At 44.4% G+C, this 22,219-nt stretch overlaps 1 protein-coding gene across 2 annotated transcripts in view; it reads right to left on the bottom strand.

Annotated features, from left to right (window-relative positions):
• Positions 1-22,219, bottom strand: part of LOC144754111 (butyrophilin subfamily 1 member A1-like) — a 470,572-nt gene that overhangs the window by 354,297 nt on the left and 94,056 nt on the right. For both annotated transcript variants that reach the window (XM_078641678.1, XM_078641677.1), the window contains exon 4: positions 1,421-1,453. In XM_078641678.1, coding sequence (XP_078497804.1) covers positions 1,421-1,453 — 33 coding nt within the window. The remainder of the gene's footprint in view (positions 1-1,420; positions 1,454-22,219) is intronic.

Genomic DNA, 22,219 nt, shown 5'->3' with positions numbered 1-22,219 from the left:
TACCCTGAACTGACCTCTCACAACCAGAACAAAAGGAACGCAGGACTGGTTTTGTCCTAGTTATGGCCTCAGAAGTTGGGTACAGCTTGTTTCCAGTGCAACTGTGCTCACGGGACCCATGTCTGGGAAGACACATCCCACTTAGGGCGACAAACGAAAGTATACAAAAAGTAATGGATGGAAAGCATGAATTAATTCCTCTGTAATTACTCAGGGTTGCATCCCAATCCATTGTTATTTGCCCACCTTGTCACCTCAGCTTGGATACAATTATATGCAAATCAATATTGACCCTGCTTAATTCAGAACAGTCCAGCACAAACTGAAAAGTTAGGTCCTCCTTGAACAGGAACACATGCAACCCAGCGACTGCCAATGGCAGAGATTAATTCAAGCATTCCATCCACCACCTTGTTGTTGTTGCCACCCTAAGTGTGACGGGCATGCAGCCACATGGGTCCTGTGCTCATTATGCTACTAAAAACAGGCGATACCTGACTGATGAGTCCATAATAATGGCGGAATTGGTCCTGGGTTACTTGTTTTCTGGCTCATGGAAGTCCTGGCTTGGCAGTTTAGGATGGACTTTTCTGACTCGAGCAGGGTCAAGACTGATTTGCAATGGATTAGGTCCAAACTCAGGTGGCATGGAAGGTGAAAAATGTTGGATTGGGACACGGCCCAGAGCGATCTGCAGTGGCTGGCATTACTCCAAGTATTCCATCCATCACATTATTATTTGGTGCCATTTCATGTACATTGTCTTGCCGTTCGTGGAAAAAATATTCACAATAACACCAGAACACAATTAGTGTTGTTTATAGTGCTTTTTTCGACCTATTTGCCTCATGTTAAAAATTGACACAGTGACTAATTGTGTGCTAAAATTTTGCACAAATTGCTAGATTTGCATTTTGTGTAATTATGCAAAATGTTGTAAAATTCTTCTGAAATCTCACATAAATACACAAAAGCAATTTACATGAATTTCTGACACCTCTAAAAGATACTCCTTCTTTCAATGTGAAAGCATATTAGAACTTTTGTCCTTAGACTTGTATATAATTATAACATGTAGTGCTCCGCTCACTGGGGAACATCCCCTTGTTGCACTGCCAATGTTCCTAAAAGAGGGAGTATTCACGTTTATCACCAGTGTTGAACTGGTGATCAACATGAATACTCCCTCTTTTGGGAACATTGGCAGTGCAACAAGGGGACGTTCACCTGTGAGGGGACCACTACATGTTCTATTCACACTTCAGAGATTAGAGAGCAATACGCTGCTGCCCGATACAACTTCAATACTTTTCTTTAAAATTGATAAACTAAGTAGTGCGTGAACCATATACTTTTAAATTATATAATTATGCTTCGATTTTGGCCCCAAAAGTTTCTAATTCACCATTATCTAACTTACCTCTTTCCTTCTCCAGGTCACAGGCTGATGCTCCTGAGGGAAGAAGAGAAACATAAGACTAAGTGTGTGTTGGAATTTATCTAGCTCATGATGAAGGTGTGAGTACACTCAAACATATCAAAAATAACATTCACATTAGTAGCACTCCAACTGTCCCCTTTTGGGGATGAACACTAAGAGCATACACAGAAGTCACACTTATATAAGTTATCCCCACCCTCCTCCATCATCAATAGGTAAAAGAGAGCCATGTACAACAGACACTATACACTGAAATGTAATTCACAGGAGTATAGATCACAGCCCCCCCAAGAGAAAATCAAAACAATGGACTATTGAAGGTATCACCTGAGATAATTCCAAGTGGTACTGTTGTAGTAGATATTGCCAATGTTGCTGTGTCCCAGACTCATGCTGTAGATAGATCAATCAAAGTCAAAGTGTGTCTGCTGGAGATTGATGGTGCTATTTAAGCGTTAAGAATGATTTGACCTGTCTGTTCATGGTGAGTGATGAATCGAGTACGAGTACGATGCTGAGGGTCTTGGTGTGGTCTGAGGGGGTAGGTGGGCTTCCGACTCCCGAGGGCAGTCGGCCACCAGGTGCTGTCCCATGCAGAAGGGGTGGTACTGAGGATGAGGACTTCTGGCGTTGAGCTTCAGGCAGCTGTTGGTCATCCAAACTGCAACGTCTTGCATTCCTTTCTGGAACTTGATATTGGAGGTGGTGGGGTCTTTTGTGAGGGTGAGGATGAGCTGGGTGACATTGGGGTAGGATACAATGGTGAGTCTGTGTTGTCAGACAATGGCTGGAAGGGGGACCATGTAGATGTTGAAGAGGGTTGGACTCAGTGATGAACCCTGTGGAACTCTGCAGGTGATTTTCATGGGGTTGGAGAAGAAGGGTGGGAGTCTGATCCTTTGGCTTCTTCCGGTGAGGAATGATCAGATCCAGTCCAGGGCCGTTCCTTGTATGCCTGCATCGTGTAGTCTGGCGACTAGTGTGCGGTGGGAGACGGTGTCAAAGGCTGCTGATAGGTCAAGTAGGATGAGGGCTGTGGAGTAGCCTTGGTCCAGGAGGGTGCAGATGTCATCTGTGGCGGCGAGTAGCGCAGTCTCTGTGCTGTGGTTGCATCAAAATTAGGATTGTGACAGGTCGAAGACAGTGTTCTCTTCAATGAATCGTTTCAGTTTCCTGTTGACTGTTTTTTTTTGCAACTTTGGCTGCAAAGGGGAGGAGCGAGATGGGCCGATAGTTCTTGAGGTCGGTGGGGTCAGCTGTGGGCATCTTGAGCAGGGGTCTGACTTCTGCAGGCTTCCAGTCATCTTGGAAGGTGCCTGTTTTGAAGGTGGTGTTGATGGTGCGTTGTAGTTTGGGTGCAATGGCAGCCACGGCTCTGTGGTAGATGTGAGGGGGGCAGGAGTCGGTGGGGCCCCATGAGTGTATGCTTTTTATGGTCGAGGCAGTGTCTTCGGCCGTGATCGGTGTCCAGTTGGAGATGGTGGGCTGGCTGGTGTTTCTGGGGGGCGGGGCCGTCTGTAGCACCTGGTGGATGGTCGATGAAGTTGTCGTAGAGGTTTTTGATCTTGAGGTGGAAAGAGGTTCCAAGCTTGTCGCAGAGTTCTTGGGATGGGGTGATGTCTGTGGCTGAATTCTTGAATGACACTGAAAATGTCATTGGTGTTGTTGGCATAAATTTTGTTGTGGATGAAGTTCCTTTTAGTGGCTCTGATCTGCTTCTGGTAGTCCGTCATGGTGTTCTTGTAGGTGGTGTGGTTTTCGGTTGTCTTGGTGTTTCTCCAGGTCTTCTCCAGGCATCTGCAGGTGTGTCTTGCTTCTTGGAGAGCGATGTTGAACCAGGTGACTTACTAGGGGCGTTGTCTGCCGGAGTTGCATAGCGGGCAAGCTTGTCTGCGCAGTTGGAGATCCAGGTGTGCAGTTCTCTGGCTTTGTTGTTTACATCGGGTGCTCAGGTGTAGTTGTCTCGGGTGGAGTTAAGTTGTTCGTCAGTAACTTGTTCCAGTTCCTCCGTGGTGGGCGTGGGGCTGGTTTGGGTGCCTTGGGTTTGTTGATGGCGAAGTGTACACAGAAGTCGTCTGTAATGGCTGTTGCGTTGTGTGGCTGAATTGGATGCTGCTTCCTGCCGCAAAGATGGGGTCGAGGGTGTGTCCTGCTCTCTGGGTCGGGGTGTTCATGAGTTGTTTAAGTCCAATGCTGGCGAGGTTGTCACAAAAGATAATGGAGTTGGGGTCACTGGGGTTGTCCAGGTGGAAGTTCAGGTCTCCAGTGAGTATGTAGGTTGTTGAGGTGATGGCGTGGGGTCCGTTGAAGTCAGAGATGGTGGTGGGGAAGGGTGTTCGGAGTCCAGGGGGCCTGTAGACGAGGATTCCATGGAGTATGGCTTTGGGGGTGTTCTGGATCTGGAAGTGCAGGTGTGCGGCAGAGGCCAAGGTTTCCCTGGAGGTGGTGAGGCGGAGGGTGTCCTTTTGGGCGATGGTGACGCCCCCTCCTGGTTGGTTGAGGTGATATTTCCTCTGGATATTGTATACGTCTGGGATGACGGTGCTGATGTCGGGGGGAAGGGATGCATTGGTCCAGGTCTCTGTGAAGAAGGCGATGTCGGGCAAGAGAGAGTCAAGTAGGTTGCAAATTTCCATGGCATGTTTGTGTACAGAGCGTATGTTGAGGAGGATGCATTTTAGGGTACCATTGGTGCTGGCATTGGTGGTGTTGGAGGCCAGGGTGGCGGTGAGGGTCTGGCAGCTCTTGAGGCAGAACTGGCCATGGGTCAGATTTGGGAAGGCCTGATGGCATTCTCTAAGTCTACCAGGGCTGAGTGCGAGGAGGGTGGTGGTGTCATAGTGATGGGTAGTGGGAGGTCCAGGATTCCTGGCGCTGGCCGCGGTAAGATCACGGACGGGCGCAGAGGGGCGCATAGGGGCTTGCCTTTGACGCGGCCGCTGCACGACCGTGCAACAGCCCCCATTAAGTAGGGGAGGTGGAAAGGAGGAGAGGCTTGGCGGTGGGAGAGGGGGAATTCCAGGGGGATTTCCGGGGGGAGGGGTCACAGAGGCAGCAGCAGTGAAAAGCGAAAGGAACAGGCAGGCACGAGAAAATAAAAACAGTGGTGATATTAGAGCAAGACACAGATGGGCACAATAACAGTGGCACAACAGGGAAAAATGGAGGGAAAAAATGGCTGAGAAAGGATGCCTGGTTGCAGGCAGTCTGGTCCCAGTTGGAGCGAGCAGCAGCAGCAGGAGCGGGCAGAAGCCTCGAACCTCCCAAGGAGGAAGTCAGGGTCTGGAGGCAAGAGATGGCACAGCAGAGCTGCGGAGGGAGAGTGGACCTAGACCGAGGGTTGGAGGTCTTACTAGCCCTCCCCCGTTGCGGCTGCCATTAAGTATGGGAGGTGGGAGGGAGGAGAGGCTGGGAGGCTGGAGCAGAGGAATTCTGGGGGCAGGGGCCACAGGGCCAGCATCGGCGAAAGGCAAAAGGAACAGTCAGGCATGAGAAACTAAAAACAGTGGTGCAATTAGAGCAATACACAGATGGGCACAATACCAGTAGCACAACAGGGAAAAAATGAAGAAAGAAAAACGTCTGAGGAAGGTTACGTGGTTGCAGGCAGTCTGGTCCCAGTTGGAGTGGACAGCAGGCGCAGGATCAGGCAGCAGCCTTAATCCTCCCAAGTAGGAGGTCAGGGTCTGGAGGCAAGAGACGGCACAGCAGAGCTGCGGGGAGAGAGTGGACCTAGACCGAGGGTCAGAGGACCTACTCACTGTTCACATGACAGCAGTTTTACCTCACGCTACCCGTAGCCAATAAACGAGACCCAGAGATGATACAAAGTATAGACGGAGATTCAGTTTACAGGAATGTAACTTTGAATCGACCCCCAGTAAATTAGAACCCCAAACAATTGAGAGTTTATGCTGAAATGGTCCTTGTCAGAGTACATCCAGTGCCACTAGAAATATGTAGTAGTGTATGACTAAATAATGTGACAGTGTTAACAATATTTCATAGCAAGCGCCTGACATTGCTTTAGCCATTCCAGAGGAGAATCTTATTCAGGCCATTATTAGTACTGAGAAAAGTGGCAAAGGTGTGGCGGTATCGTTCCAAGATACCTTTTGTTGCACAATTTCTATTGATGGAAGGTCTTTCCGTCTCTATTGTTATAGATCTGTCTTTCATGCTGGCTGGGCTGTAATTTACAGAATTCCAAGAAGCACAAATGAGTCCCTCATATATTTGTCGACTTGGTACGTCAATTTTCCATACTGCATTCAAATGTCCTGCTACTAGGAGACTTTGACTTGCACATTGTTGACTTTAGCTGTGTGCCGGGCAAACAAATTATGAACACCTCAGAGGGTTTCAACCTTGAGCAACATGTGCATGAGCCCACACATAGTGCGGGATACATTTTAGACCTAATTTTCTTGCATTTCTGATTGTCCACCCTAGTTCTGAACTCAAGCTTACATTGGCTGCTAACTTTTTGATTCCTTTTAAGATTATTATCAATCAGTCCATGTGGCCGCAGCCTACTGTGTACAACGTTGCTCATCCTTGATGCCAGATTTCAGAGTTGCAGTTATCTGAGGCTCTCCTATCTATTCCACTTGAGTGACGGGTTCGGTGGGTTCTGATCTTGCTGAGATTAACAACTGGCTTTCCTCTGCCCTTGACCTACGTGCCCTACAAAGAAAGGTAACAGTGATGGAGATCAAGGTCTTTGCCACCTTTGTTTTCACCTGCCTTAAGAGAGAAAAAGTCACTCTGTAAATGCCTTGAGCAGAGTTGGATCAGGAGGTGAAAACTACAAACAAGAGAGCCTTGACAAGTTTCCATGCAGCTTCTTGTAGGGCTTATGAGGAGTTTATCTCCTCCTTGATTTCATCTACTTCTAATAAACCTTGAGACCCTTTTAATATGGTTATTTTTTTATATTTCCCAGGGCTTCCCAATGTGGCTTGACCCTGTCAGCTAGACTATGTGAAGGACTTCCTAACTTCTTTTTTAACAAAATCAAAATGATTTGTAATCAATTCCCTGTCCATAGGATTCTGGAAAATATGCTATCTTCCAGCCTATTACATGGATCACAAACTTGACTTTGGAGACCAGGTCAGCGGAGTTGTATCGATGTGCTTTTACCTCCTTGGATTACTGAGGAATATTACATTTTTCCTTCCAGATGAGGGTTTTAGGACAGCAGTCTCAGCCCTCATTTTTTCATGGCTGGATTATTGCAATTGTCCGTACCTGAATCTGAAAAAAAAAACATCTTTACAGATTCGAGCTAGTGCAAAATGCGACGGCTATACTACTTACAGACATACCAAGGTTTGTCTCAGCTCGAGATGGACTTCGGTAACTGCATTGGCTGCCAGTATTAAAACGAGCACAATTCAAAGCATTGTGCACGGTTTTCAAGTCGCTAATGGGTTGTGTCCGGAATTTCTGAGCAGATGCTTTGAATGGTATGTTCCTGGTAGAGCACTGCGCTCCTCCAAAGGAAAGCTAGTAATTGTCCCCCGAGTTAAAAAAGTTAGCTGGGGTAGCAGCAGCTTTTACTTTTTACTGCGAAAGCCTGGAACAGTCTGACACTGCATCTTAGGAATGCCCCAGAGCTCCTTTCTTTTAGAAAGGGGCTGAAGACTTGGCTATTCTCGGTATAGACATTTTAGCTTTGGATTCTGTGAGTCAGTGCTCAGCCCCAGGACACCTTTGGAAATAAGTGCGCTTTAAAAGCTCCTATAACATATCATTACCGTGTAAGTTTGAAACTATCTCCTATCTCTTTCTATACTAGCCAACTCCAAGCCCGGCTCACCTCTAGATCAATATCTCCCAGGCATTCTGAATTTGGCCACACCTCTTGTTATTCTCTCCTTGCACAAGTTAATGAACTACTCCCTGGAGTCTGAGGTTATGCCAAATTTTTGGAAGCAAGCCCTATTTCTTCCTCTGTGGACCCTAAGGTGCTGAGCAACTTTAGGCCGGTTTTGCTTCTTCCTGCTGTAGCCAAAATGTTAGAGAAGATGGTCAACCATCAACTCTCCCAGTATTTGGAATTCAGCCACCTCCTTCACGATACACAATTGGGCTTTCGAGCGGGCTATAGCACAGAATCAGCTTTCCTGGAAGTTACTGAATTTATTAAAGACAACCTGATCAGAATGCCAACGCTATGGTAGTTTAACTGGATCTATTGTTGGCGTTCAACACTGTATCGCATTCAATCATCCTAAACAAGTTGTGGAATGTTGAATTCCAAGGCCACGCATGGGTCTTGCTTAAATCCTACTTGGATATCTGGTCAGGGGTGTCATTTATACATCAACCTTCAAACACATCCCCCACCCTCTTCATGTGTAAGAGACCTTGGTTTTTATATTGATTCCAATCTGTCCTTCGAATCACGTGCTCTGATGTGTCTGACAGTTGCTTCTTCACTATGAAAACATTCAGGAAAATGTTTCATCTAGTGCTGGAAACTAATCGAGAAACTATTGCACATGCTTTGGTGACATCCAAACTGTACTATGTGAGCTATTGGTACCTAGGCTTGCCATTTACCTGCTTCATCATCTGCAGATCATCCAAAATGCTCTAGCATGTCTCATACTGAAGGTGCCGGCACGCCTATCAGTTCTGCCTCCCTACGCCAACCGCAGAGGCTGCCCATCGGTTGTCGCCTCAAATTAAAAGCATTAATTCATGCGTACAGAGCTTTTCACTTGACAGGCCCATAGTCCTGAGGAGAAGGCTGAAAGTGTACTGTCAGGGCAGCGCCTTGCATTCCAATGATCTGATGCTATTAGAAGTTTCAAGGGTGCAAGAAGAGGAGGAAGATCATTGGCATTTTTGACTAGTAATCTCTGGCTCCCCTCCCACTGCGCTACACTCGGTCCCCTCTGACTCAATTGTTTGTAAACAGTTGAAGACTTTCCTCTTAGCTGCTTGGCTCCAGGTTCTCTGATTCTCTAGAGTTTTGGTCTTTCGGGTTTTTCTGCTGTCATCACCGGGACCCTTCCTTGAAATCAGCTGCGAGCTTTGTACATTTTATTGTATTGTATTGTAAGGCAAATTATCTGTATTTTTATTATTTTATTTTATCATTTTAACATCAATTTTCCCTGTTTAGGCAATATATGATGATCACATGAGCAGGTGCCAATATAGGGGAGCAGAGCCAGTCGTGCGGTGCAGAGAGGCTCCAGAAGATGTGGCGCAAGGGTGGCTGCAGGGGTCATCAGGGACTTAGTTGCATCCTTGCTGACAAAGTAGGAGAAGGGAGGGCCTAGGTGCAACCACTGCTCTGTGTTTCTAGTCACCTCCATTTTTTAAATGTGAAGTTCTGGCACTGGTACAAGCTGTACATGTAGAGCATGCAAGAGGCCCACTCCTTCACCAGTCTTTGCATGGACAGTGGATGCAGCCTAGGTGCCTGTGCCTGTGCCTAACTGGTCCTGTTTGGAGCATCCAACCCCTTAGAAGATAAGAGCAGATACCCCCACCATTGTGCTGCTCAGCCCAGTGACACAGCAGTGGAGGCAACTGGTGGGTCTGGGTAGGTGCAGAGGGTCGGGCTGGGTTTTGGTATCAGTGGAGTTCAGTGGGCACAAACCTAGGAGAGGTGTAGCAGTGTTTGTCCGCTGAATGGAGGAGTTTTGGCTGGTGGCCCGAGTGGGGCTTGTGGCACTGCTTGTAGAAAACTCACTGGTCTCAAGCAGTTACAGTGACTTTGTGTGCTCTGCTGCAACCTGGCTGCTGATTTCCTGGCTCCTCTTTGACCTAGACTCGACATTCTTTGAGGCTAAGGATGTATATTCAAATTCTGGAGACCCAGCTCACTTCCATCTCCACAGTGCCTTTGGAGAACCAACAGCTAGACATCTCATTGAGCTCTTCTTTTGTAAGGATGTCAAAGCAGTTAAACCCTCTTGGCATATCTGGCTCGCTCCAGTTTGACCTGGTTGGAAACTGTTAGATTTGGGGGGCTCTGGTTGGCGCAGGTAGGTACTTGTGACAAGCAGGGACCCTCTCCTCTAGTCAGGACAAGGGGGATTACACCCTAAAATAACCCCTGCTCACCCTCAAGGTAGCGTGGCGAGAGCAGCCAATACTTTACTTCAGAGGCGTTGTGAGTTAAGCATTTGTGACCACACACAGTAACCCAGTGACAACACTACAAATGGACACCACACAGGTTTTATATAAAAAATAAGTAGACTTTATGTAGAATTACCACAAGGCCAATTAACGACAAAAATACACACTATGATTACTTTAAGATGGTAGATTTAAGCTTAGTTCAGTTCAGTTCTTAGATGCGACACTCTGCGTCAATGTACCTTACGTTGCGTTGAGCTTCCACGACAAGCAATGTCGCAGCGATGGGAAATGCGGCAAAGTTCAGATACAAAGAAATAAAGATGTGAAGATCTTCCAGATGCGGCACACCGCTTGGGGATGCGAGAAGCTTCTCGGTTCGATGCGTGGACTACAGCGGCGACATCCAAGATGCGACGGCAGCAGCTCCAGCGGCGACGCTCTTCTTCCACGATGTGTGAAGCTTCCGCTTGATGCGACAACTACAGCGGCAACATCCAAGATGGGACTGCAGCAGCTCCGACGGCGGCGTGCTTCTCGGGGATGCGAGGTGCTCTTGGTCGATGCGGTGCAAGGCGACAGTTCCAGCGGCGACACCCTCCTTCCTCCGGAGATGCGACGGCAGAAACAGCGACGGCGACACGCTCCGACCTCGTTGCGAGAGTCTTCTCCTGATGTGGTGCAGTGCGACAACCACAGCGGCGACACCCTCCCCCTTCGGAGTTGCGACGGCAGCAGCAGCGACGGCGACACGCTTCCTCTTCGTTGTGGCACGCTTCACTCCGATGCGGTGCAGTGCGACAGTTCCATCTGCGACACCCTCCTTTCTCCGGAAAGCGAATGCAGGCACAGCAACGGCAACACGCTTCTTCTCGTTGAGTCTCGCTTCCAGCTCTTTGCGATGCGCAGTTCCTCAGAAGGCCCAAAACAGCAGCAGGCACTTCCACAAGAACTTTGGGGAGCTGGGGGGTGAAATCTATTGCCCCAGAGCCTTCAGCAGGAGGCAAGCTCTTATCCAAGCCCTTGGAGATCCTTCACAAGTTGAAAGCAAAGTTACTCAAAAGTTCCTTTCTCCTTTCTTTGGCAGTAAGGCAACCACTCCAGGCCAATCCCCCAAGCAGCACTTCAGCTTGGGAATAGTCTCTCCTCATTTTCTTCAGGTTCCTCTCCTCAGTCAAGGTTTCTTCTTGCTGTTCTGAGTGATATAAATTCATGGGAACAGGGTCCCAATATGTATACCCAGAAATCCTTTGTTCTCTGAGGGGAGAGGAGCCTTTGCCCAGTCCAAACCAGTTCTGAAGAACTCTGTTTACCAGACTTCTCCTTTCCTTTCACAGTGCAAGGCAGCAACATCAGACGGCCCACAGGAGGTGGAGCCAGCATTGTGGAAGTCAAGTACAGTCCTGGACTACTTTGTTGGCAGGACTCCTTCTCTTCCTTCAGTGTGCAAGGCAGAGACATCAGCCACTCCCCATGCGGTGGAGCCAGCATTGTGGAAGGCAGGCAAAGCCCTATTCAGAGTTCAGGTGCACTCCTCCCTCCCATCAAGATGCAGATCTCTCTATTCACCACTAGGTGACTCAGCCTGTCTCCTGGAATTCCCCAGCCCTGTCACTCTCAAAACCAGACATAGGAATACACAACCTAGCAGAGGCAGGTTTGAATGGTTAGACAAGCAAACACCTACTTTCTAAAAGTGGTATTTGCAAACACAGAATATTAAAATAAACTTTACTAAACAGTGTATTTTATTATTCTGAGTTCAGGCATACTAAACTCAAATTTCCACCATGTTCTCTGAGCCTGTTAGGATTATAAAATGTAACAATTCTAACAGCCCATTCAGGCCTATGGAGAACAGGTAGCCTTGCAATAGTGAAAAACGAAAACGGCTGTAATTCACTATTAGGACATGCCACACACATCAGGGCTTGTCCTACCTTAAAGTTACAATGCACCCTGCCCTTGGGCCTACCATAGGGGTGACTGATATGAAGAAAAAGGAAGGTTTAGGGACTGGCAAGTGGGTGCACTTGCCCAGTCTACATGCAGGCTCTGCAAAGGCAGACCTTAGACACATATTACAAGGCTGCTTCTGTGGGTGGCACAACCAGTGCTGCAGGCCCACCAGCGGCATGTTGGTTACACGCCCTGGCACACTAGACTAGAGTCTGACAAGTAAACCAAATAGCCAAACATGGAACCACTGATTAGTACATCAATTTACAATAGGGAGCACTTGCACTGTGGCACTGAATACCAGTGGCACAGTGCCCAAAGAATCTAACACCAGCAAAAACACATGAGGCAACAGCAAAAATGGAAGGGAGACCCACGCCAATGGTGCCGGGTCTAACAGAAACCTTGCATTAAGAGAACTTGGTCACCTGGACAATTTCAACCCTTTGAATCATTGATCAGTATCAGTCCTGTGCACCTTCCATCTGTCTGCTTTTTTGTCTGGTCTACCTGCCTGTTCAGGTCCAAAAACAAGTAATTGTGGCTGGGAAACTCTGTTCTGGTAGGTTAGTCTATGTACGAGCATGTAAGAAAATTCAATATTGAGCAATAAATCCTTGCATGTAAATGTTTTTAAAGGTTTTAACTCAATTGCAACTTTATTTCCAAAACTGAATGCTGTAGACAAAACAATGGTTCCAATGGAGGTAACTCCTGGTGTAGCTCCATAAATTATTTCTACTAAAGAGCTATTCGCTGGGGAGTGCGTATGCATGCACTCTGGGAGCGTTGAGGTTGTGGAAAAAACGCCTCCTATAGAAGTCAAATATCAATTACAGCCCATGTGGGGACAGGCAATGCAGCTCTGTTTACCACTTCACGAAAGTCTGCTACTCTAACATTGGAGTTAAATATACATTTATTAGTACAGAACTCTGAATCACTGCAGTGTTTAGGGAGAATGCTGCCCTCTGTTTCAGCTCTATCGAAGAAATCCGTCAACAATTTTTTTTTAGACTCTCTCCTCATTATATTAAATTCCTTGTAATCAACAAGAGGAGGGACAGTGGGAATTTTTTTCTCTAGGTCCAGCATACGTGCCCAAGACTATGTATTGAAGAAGGGTATGCTGTTCCTAAGGTTAAAAAGACAGACAAGGTCAGAGGTGTACTAGGTTCTATATGTAGGATCAATATGTGAGTCCTGTGATTCAAGGTGGGAGGGGGAGACCCCTCTTCGGAACTAAGTGAGAGTAGGACGTAGACTTCTAAGTACATAGGGAGAGGAGTTGGCCTAGCGGCTAAGGCGCTACACCTCAGACCTAGGGAACTGGGTTTGAGTCTCTGTAATGACACTAAACATCCTGTGATTCTGGCAAATCCCTTAATCCCCCCATGCCTAACCATAATTAATGTGTTTCCTCATCTAACGTAACTGGTGCTATGTAAAGCACTCTGATACCCGATTCAGGATCAAGTTTACGCTATAGAAAACTCTGCAAAAAAAAATAGCTCCTAGCTTTACGCCACTCAAATTATTATTTTTCATCAGGCAGTTTACCTTTCAGAATAAAAGTTACTTCAAGGAATAACTGACCTGTTTTAACTCACTCACACTACATCTACACCACTGGGCCCCTCACCCCCAATGCACCAACCGGCAGGGATAAAGAGCCCCATTTATGGGACCCCATCGGGCATTGCAGCGCCGGCACGACGAGGAGCAACCCCATATGATGAAGCATGACACCTAGCTTTCTGGGTGTGTGAGGGCTTTAATTCTGAAGAGGGGTCTCCCCCTCTCACCTTGAATCACAGGACTCACATAAATGTGGTATTGTGGATGAGGAGGGGAGTCCCTTAACCCATTTTGTTCACTCAAATGTCGGGAATGCTTTAAATGAGAAACTTTTAATGTTAGGATTGGGTTTCGCCAATGAGTTAGTTGTACCATCTATCAATTTTTCACCTACTTTCCGCGGTAGGGGTTGTAGCACAATAATTGATTTTATTCTAACTTCGATCCATATGAAGGATGATTTGCAATCATTCCGTACAGGAGATGATGCGAGTAGTGATCACTTTCCAAACAGTCTGAGTATTAGAGCCTCGTTTGGACCTTCCCTAACTGACAATTTGGGTCTGTTGAACCAGAAAGCTCTAAATCTGAATAAAAGTAATGGGTACGCAGTAAAATGGGCAAAAGTTGATCCAGACATCATTACTCAAAAAGTTATTATTAAATCCCTCCCTAAGTTGGAAGTATGTCTAAACCCCCTCTCCACAGCTGAGGAAATATTGAATAATTTTACAGACATAACCAATGTGATCCGTAAGGAGCTTCTCCGTAAACAAAAACAGATTGCCCAACAAGAAAAAGGATGGTTTAACTCAGACTGTCGTAAAACTCTATCTGCCCTAAAAATAGCTTTACATAAAACAGAGAGGGACCTAACAGAGATTAGAACTCTGAGAAAACTCTATAACAAGGCGAAAAAAGAATGTAAAAAAGAGAGGAAAAAAGAGCTCTGGGAGAAGCTCCACGAGAGCTGTAATAGGAAAGACAGCTTACAGTTTTGGAAAGTGGTTAACTCCCCCTTTCTCAATACAATTAGAAATAGCCCTAGCGTGGAAGTAGCGATCCCAGCAGAGGAATGGGTCTCCCATTTTTCCCAGATTTTTGAGGGTAACAATTCACAATACTGTATAAATCCTTACCTTCCACCTTACCCTATCGAACTTTCTTTTAGCCATGAAGAGGTAATTAAGGCTCTGTCTTCTTCAAAGACCGGGAAAGCACCTGGGCCAGACGGTGTGACTTTGGACATCTATACGCACACCCAGGAGCTCTGGTCACCGGTAATAACTAGAGTAATTGAGGCCGCCTTAAAAGGAGGACTTATAGCAACCTGGTCCACTTCCATCTTGCTCCCTATCTTCAAGAAGGGAGATCGTAATAATCGAACATGTTACAGGCCCATTTCCCTCCTGGATTCACTTGGCAAAGTGGCTGGTCGTTTGATCCTAGAGAGATTGCAGGTCTGGTCTAAAGACAACAACATCATGACAGACCTGCAATATGGTTTCCAGGAGGGTTTGGGTACTGTAGAGCAGGCTTTGAACCTCTCACTTTTAGTTGGAAAATATGTACAGGCAAAGAAAGCCAATCTCCATCTGGTATATGTGGACTTGACCGCAGCCTTTGACTGCGTATCACACTCTAGGCTGTGGTCAATCCTGGCGGAAATGGGCGTGGACCCCTGTATAACATCCTTTTTATGAGAGTTGTATTCAGGCGCTTCGGCAAGGGTAAGATTTGGGGTAAATGGGGAGCTTACTCATCTGTTTGGAGTAACTAGGGGAGTCAGACAAGGGTGTGTCCTGGCTCCCTTTCTATTCAATCTATATACAAATGGCCTTGAGAAGGCCATGTTGGAAGGGAGCCTGGACCTTCCATCTATCGCCCGTCGTCCGATCCCTGTGTTACTCTATGCGGATGATGCAGTAGTTATGGCCTGAGCCCCAGTCCAGCTTCAGATCCAATTAAATTCATACTGCAAATTCATGGCCTCGTTGGACCTTAAGGTCAACATAAAGAAAACATTGGTCATGCATTTCGGGAAAAAGAAATCTAAGCAAAAATCGATCTGTATTGATAATGCAAAATTGGATTGTACCAAGACCTATCCCTATTTAGGTATTCGTTTTGATAATACCTCCTGCTGGAAATCGGCCACCGATAGTAGATACCTCCTATTCCTAAGAGCCTCTTCCGCACTGATTGCCTTTTCCCGAAAAATAGGTAAGCCGCCCCCCAAAGAACTCTTGCAAATATACCACGCCAAATGTCATAGTGCAGCTATATAAGGCGCTGGGGTATGGGGCTATGTACCTGTGACAAATTTACAAAAGGTCGAGAACACCTTTATCCGTTACCTCTTGGCCGTCCCCCAGTCCTCTCCAACCTACGCATGTCACATGGAACTAGGCATAGAATATATCGAAGACCATATAAAAATCCAGCCTATACTATTGTGGCATCGTATTTGGACGACAGAGCAGTGTCACCTGACCCGCTCACTAATTAAAGACTGTCTGGTTTTAGATAACTGGTCGAATGTCCCATGGTTACTATATGTCCATAACTTTCTAAAGGACCTGAACTTCCCTATATACTTTAATGACCCGGCTTCTTTAAATACTATTACTAGAAAGGCCCTTCGGTTGTTATGTCTATCTCATCTGGGGGAAACTCGCTTGGCCCAAGAATCCCAAAAAGTCACAAACTGTCATATTTTAACCATTCAATGCTCTTTGGGCATACAGCCGTATCTTACTTTCTGTTTGACAACTTATGAAAAGTATCTGTTGACCCGGTTCAGATTTAATTTGTTTTTTCGATTGGTTATATTTCCAGGGAGACAGGACTGGTCAATTCCCATCACTCAGTGTCCATGTGATGGTACCTCTGAACAGTCAAATATACATGTATTGATGTTCTGTAAATATTATGTAGTACCACGCAAACGATGGATTATTCCGATCCTGTCGACCCTTCTTCTAAGAAGATGTCGTCCTGCCTTTATGGCATTACAACTCTTAGATTCAGTATCAATTGCTAAAGGTATAGCCATGTACTTAAAAACATGTCTGAAAATCCGAGCCACTTTGGAATCTAACGGAAATTTTATAGATTAACTAGATCATAATTGACTGATATGCCTATTTCTGCATTTTTAGCAGTTAGAATTATAGTATGGATGTAAAGCTTTATTATACGTGTGTTCACACACTTTGTTTAATACTTTTTTTACTGTGTAACATTTGATGTAAATGAAATTGTATATATTGACTGTCGGTTTTATGATTTTATATTTGTACTAAAATCGAATTAAGCTTTCTACTACTACTACTACTACTAGTGATCCTACATATAAAACCTAGTAAACCTCTGACCTTGTATGTCTTTTTACCCTTAGGAAATACATAACCTTCTTCAATACATTAAATCCTTTGACCCAGGACAAAATGGTATCATCGGATAATTAAACCTTGTCCCCTCATTCCCAAATATAGATTGAAGGAGGGGATTTTTAGAAGATGCTCCACAACTGGTTGTCTAACATGGTGATTCAAATAGGATACATCTGTCTAATTCACGGATCAGGGAGCTTGGGCCACCCATGGGTACTCCACATTGTCAGAAAAGAAACAACACCCCTGCCATTTTCAAAAGAGAATAAGCAGATCTTCTCCCTGGAAAATGTCTTCGAGCCTTCATCAATGGAACCAGCAACTGTGCCCTCCTCCCTCCCTAGTAATGGAAAAATGAGTAAACTATCCCCAATATTTCCTCCAAAACCCTGGGGTAAGAAAAATCTGAAGAGTAAAGTGGGCAACAAACAAAAACACAAGAGGTGCAGCCGAAATAGAACTTCTACTTGAGCAGCAGCTTTCTGACCGCAAACGGTCAAGATCTCCTGCGAGGGCCCAAGTTGGAGAAATCTTGCTGGGTGTCCTCCTATGAACCGGAAATCACACCAGGGGATGCAGAATCTAGCTCACACTCACCAACTTACCATTAGCGAGCAGCATGTAAGAAAAAACTACATGGGTGGAAGAATTTGGCGGGACCTCAAAGTTACAAGTGTAGTGAGGAGTGGCCAAATCCCCCGGCGGAGCAAAATGTATCAACACCCCTGGCAAAGAGGGTACGAGTGTATATCTGCCAGGAAAGAAGGGGCGCAGAACTCTCCGGATACAGAAGTTGAGTTAGGGAGTCGTCTCTGGGTAGTTGGTGTTCTTAATTCTATGGGTGCCATGGGATTCAACAGCAACAAACTCACCTAGTTATGGTCTAAAAGTGGTTTTGTGGACTTATAACTGATGGTAACAAAATTGTATTTCTGAACAGTTTGCCTGCTGACATACATCCAGGAAATCTGGTTAACTAACAATTTTGTGCTAGAAGGGCACTTTGATTTAAGCTATGCGGCAACCACCTCCAGGAGGAAGCACGGAAGGGAGGGTATAGCAATTCTTTTTAGCAATAATTGCAATTGACTTGCAATCATTTTGTCAATAATTTGAATTTAATTCTTGCCATAAAAATGTACTTGAAGGGACATCAAGATACCAATGAGTCACTTTTCTTAACTACAAAATGTTTAATGACCTATTTTTAAAGCATAATGTAACATCATTTTCTTATAGTTACATTCATTTTAATTCATTCTAGTCATTTTGTTGTATGAACATTTCTTTATTGTGTTTTTTATTCATGAACAAAAAACAACCATCTTTATTGAAATGCATCATTAACTTTGTGATGATAGTCTGTAAATAGCAAGGCATATAAAAATCTGAAAAAAATGAGGTTTGGATATGAAAAGAGTAACTGTCGTTCAATAAGTGTCATAAACGTACATAGAAATTGTGATCCACTAGGGAGGAACATGGAGGCAATCTTTAGATTTGCCATCAAACTGAAAAATATACCCATTAAAGAGATGCTCAATTTTTATAGAATTAAAAAACCGTTTCATTGAGGACCAAATAGGTTTAGCCCCACTTTTACTTTGGATCTAGTGTCGGGGAAAGCCTGAAGCAAGTCTGGTTAGATCTTGTCTGGCTTATTGCCTGGCATTGGATGGTGTCAATACAATTGGGTTATGTTAGGAATACTTGTAATAAACTGGATTTGGCAGATATTTTTACAAACCCGCAAGAGTATGAATTGAATTACAAAGAAATTATAAAAAACAGATACTTATAGAGGTGCATGGGAATCAGAATAGAAGGGGCATTCAAACTACAAATAGTTGTTGGATATGCACTGATCTCAACAGAGAAGTGTTCAGAGCCTTACTTGAGTTATATAGAAAATCCAACCCAGTGGCATCTCCTAACCCTTTTTAGAATTAATGTTATACATTTTAAGGTAGTTTTCCCATGCGAAAAACATTGGCCCAGGACTTACCCCCAAGCAGACATAATAATATTGAAGAATAACACACAAGTAATTTCACCATGCATTGTCCCTTATATCAAGACCCACACAATCTTTCCTGGTCCCTGTGTTGTGCTTATCCAAGATCAGAAAGTACCAGCTGTGGCTAGAAATGTTACAAAGACTGCTTACAGTGAAAATATGTTACCCTGAATTGAACTTTCTCAAACTGGCTTTTCTAATCAAGGTAAAATATGAAGAGATATTTTCTTGAACAAATTCCTTATGAGTAAAATGTAGGAATTGCACTTGTCATTTTATTATGTAACGTATGAATTTTATATCCCTGGGCCCTGAGCATTTTATCTTTTTTAAAAATCTGAGTTTTTATTTATTTGTAATTACAAGGATGGCTGTATCTCAAACTGTTTAATAGTTTTATTCATAAATACTTCATTTCGGCCAAAGGCCATAAAATATAACACAATAAAAAAAAATATTCAACTGTCCATATTCAACTCTACTGTAAACATGTATTGTTAAGAAAGCTTTGAAAACATGGATATTCACTCCTGTAATAATAAGCAGGAATGTCTGAAGACTTCTTGAAGTTTAAAAAGAAGAAGTTTTTTCCAAGTAATTCACCCACGACAAGTGTGTCCTCTCTGGCTGGAGTTCACTCAGTAACTGCAGTCACTGAGCGAACCTCGAGCCCGGAACACTCTGAGCCATTCAAAGGAATACAGGCTCTTAAAGAAACATTGAATAGCAACCACATAACAATTCATTAACATTCTATTACAGCTCCCTAACCATAGCCAATCGTACGGTCCTTGCATAGATTGATGACAGCTAGCACTATGACACCACAGCATACACGTGCTCTACAAAACCTTCATTTCATTTCATATTGAACAATCAATAATTATTATCTAAAATTTCATTGAGCACTATATATGATGTTCTCAATAGAATAATCATTGATTCCAGTGCACTATTTGCGATAGGGACAGCATATATTGGTCACTAAGTACTCCCATACATCCCCCTATTGTATCTATATATAAAATCAACTAAAACTCTGTGTAACAAAATTTTAAAAGTTACAAATAAGATTAATACATTTCAAAGTACATATTTCAGACAGAGAGGTGCATTATTCCTTGCGACATCACAACTTTAGCCCCATCTTGCCTTTTTTGATCCCTACTGCAAACAGAAACGTCAATATGGCAAATATTACATATAGTAACTATTTATTCATTTATTTATGTATTTATAGAGCACAACATTCATCCGATTGGATATCACGGCGCTGAGGGAAAGCTTTTTCGAGTGAGAAAATTCAGTGGAGAAGGGAGTTCGGTAGCTAATCAAGCTTTGGGAAATAAATGCGTTTTCAATTTTTTTCTAAATGATTAATGGCAATCGATGAGTCGAAGTTCAGTTGGAAGTGCGTTCCAGAGATTTGCCACCAGATGTGAAAAGGAACGACGCCCTACTCTGGACTTTTTAATGCGTTTGGTGATTGCCCTTGCCTGGTGGCACGATCGCACATTCCGGTTGAGACGATAGAACTTAACTCTGCCTTGGAGAATTTTACAACCAGCATAATGCAGGACTTTATATGCATGATACAACAGTTTGAACAAGACCCTTTGTCTCATTGGGAGCCAGTGTAAAGTCGTCATGCATTCCGAGGCTGAACTATACTTCCTCTTATTGCAAACCTCCTTGGCAGCCACATTCTGGTCCAGATGAAGTCAAGAGAAGAGGTAGTCGGCCACGCAAACGAAAAGAGCATTCCCATAATCCAGCCTGCTAATATGCAATACTTGGACCAGGGTTTTTTTACACACCTGCGGAATCCACCGGAATGTTCTCATTAGCATTTTTAGGATAGCAAAACCTTTCCCGCAGAGTGCATGAACATGATTCTGCATGGTAAGTGTATTATCCACAAGAATTCCCAAGTTTTTTGTCACCTGTTTAGGGGCTGGGGTTTGCCCAGAATAGAGGGCCACCATGTTGTATTCCAGATTTGGTGAGCCCCTCCAAACAGTAGGATTTCGAACTTGTCTGCATTAAGTTTCAGACAATGGTCAGACATCCAGGCTGCCATATCTGTGAGACAGCTAATCAGACTGGTCCTAATATCATCGTGTCCGTCTAAAGTAACCATCAATTGGGTATCATCAGCATAGGAGCATATGTGGGTGCCCCATTTCCCACATATTTTCGCCAGGGAGGACACATAAATATTGAAAAGCATGGGGCTTAATAATGCACCATGTTTAATGGGAGATTGAGTGGAGGAAAATGTACCTAGCTGTATAGTTTGCATTCAATTGGTCAAAAATGAATGGAGCCATTGTAGGGCTTTGGAATGTATGCCCTTGGTGGATAGAGTTTTCAGCAGGAAATTGTGTGAAACAGTGTCGAACACTGCTTTGCCCTGATCTACCACACATCTGATGTTATCCAGTACTGCTAAAAGTGTTGTCTCAGTACTGTTGTTAGTTCTGAAGCCCATCTGGGAAATATCCAGTAGTTCATTGGCTTCAAGATAATGAGTCAACTGCTTATTCACTAACTTCTCCATCACTTTGGATAAATAAGGTAGTTGAGATATGGGACTGTAGTTAACTGGGTTGAGACCATCAGCACCTGCTGTCTTTAACAGAGGAACAACTGTGGCCTTCTTCCATATCTCCAGGAATACTGCTGCGCATAATGACTGATTAAAAAATATGTAACATGGGGGCAAATAATTGAGGCAATTCGAGAGAAGATATAGTGAGGGCAGGGGTCTAGCGGGGATCCTGATTTGACTTCCATCATGGTTTTTTACACCTCTTGTTCAGTGAATGGGATGAAGCTGTCAAGAAAGACTAGTGCATCTGGATTAGGATAAAAGAATTCCTGTCTAAAATCGTCAGGTGGCTGCTGTACATGAAAGGAGGCGTAGATCCCTTCAATCTTGCCCACAAAAAACCTGCTAATCGCCTCACAGCCCTCACTTGACAGAGTCAGGGTTTGCATCAAACCAGATGGGTTACAAAGCTCATTAACTATATTATATCATTCTGTGGATGAACCGCTATTCATAGCCACACGATCGGAAAAAATGGGTACTTTTTGCATTCTTAATTGCAATGTTGTAGCTGTTAATTTCAGCCTTATACGACGGTCTGTCTATGTCTGTTTTAGACATCCTCCATTTATGCCTGAGGGTTTTACATTTCCTTTTCAGTATCTTAAGGTCCATAGAGTACCATTTTTCTCATTTGATTCTGGCCTGATGCTTTATTCCTATATGAGGGGCGCAGAAATCAAGGGTATTCAGAGTTTTTTCATGAAGATTTTCTGCACTCATCCTTCCTGTTAATGATTCAGGATCATCACGGTCCCTGGCGTTAAAGTGCCACTCAAATTTGTCCGGAGTGACCTGTCTCCAAGCCTTCTTTGCTCCTGCTACCGAGATTTGGGTATGTAAAAACTTCTTGGAAGACCAAGGGTCAAGGCGATCAGAAAGTGGTCTGTCCATAGTACGGGTCTAATTATGTCGATAGACTCTATTTTGGAGAAAACAAGGTCCAAGCTGTGTCCCGCAATATGAGTGGGTTCACCTATCCATTGTTTTACCTGCAGGATCTCCATATCACTGCTAAGGTACTTAGTTGCATAATTGTTTATGTTCTCATAGTGCACATTAAAGTCACCTATTACCAGGTAGCTCTTATATTTTAAACATGCGGGGAACAG

This window comes from Lissotriton helveticus, chromosome 5_1 (assembly GCF_964261635.1).
Source record: "Lissotriton helveticus chromosome 5_1, aLisHel1.1, whole genome shotgun sequence".
Classification (NCBI taxonomy): domain Eukaryota; kingdom Metazoa; phylum Chordata; class Amphibia; order Caudata; family Salamandridae; genus Lissotriton; species Lissotriton helveticus.
Note: the sequence above shows the minus strand (reverse complement) of the source record. Positions and strands in the feature narration are given on the sequence as shown.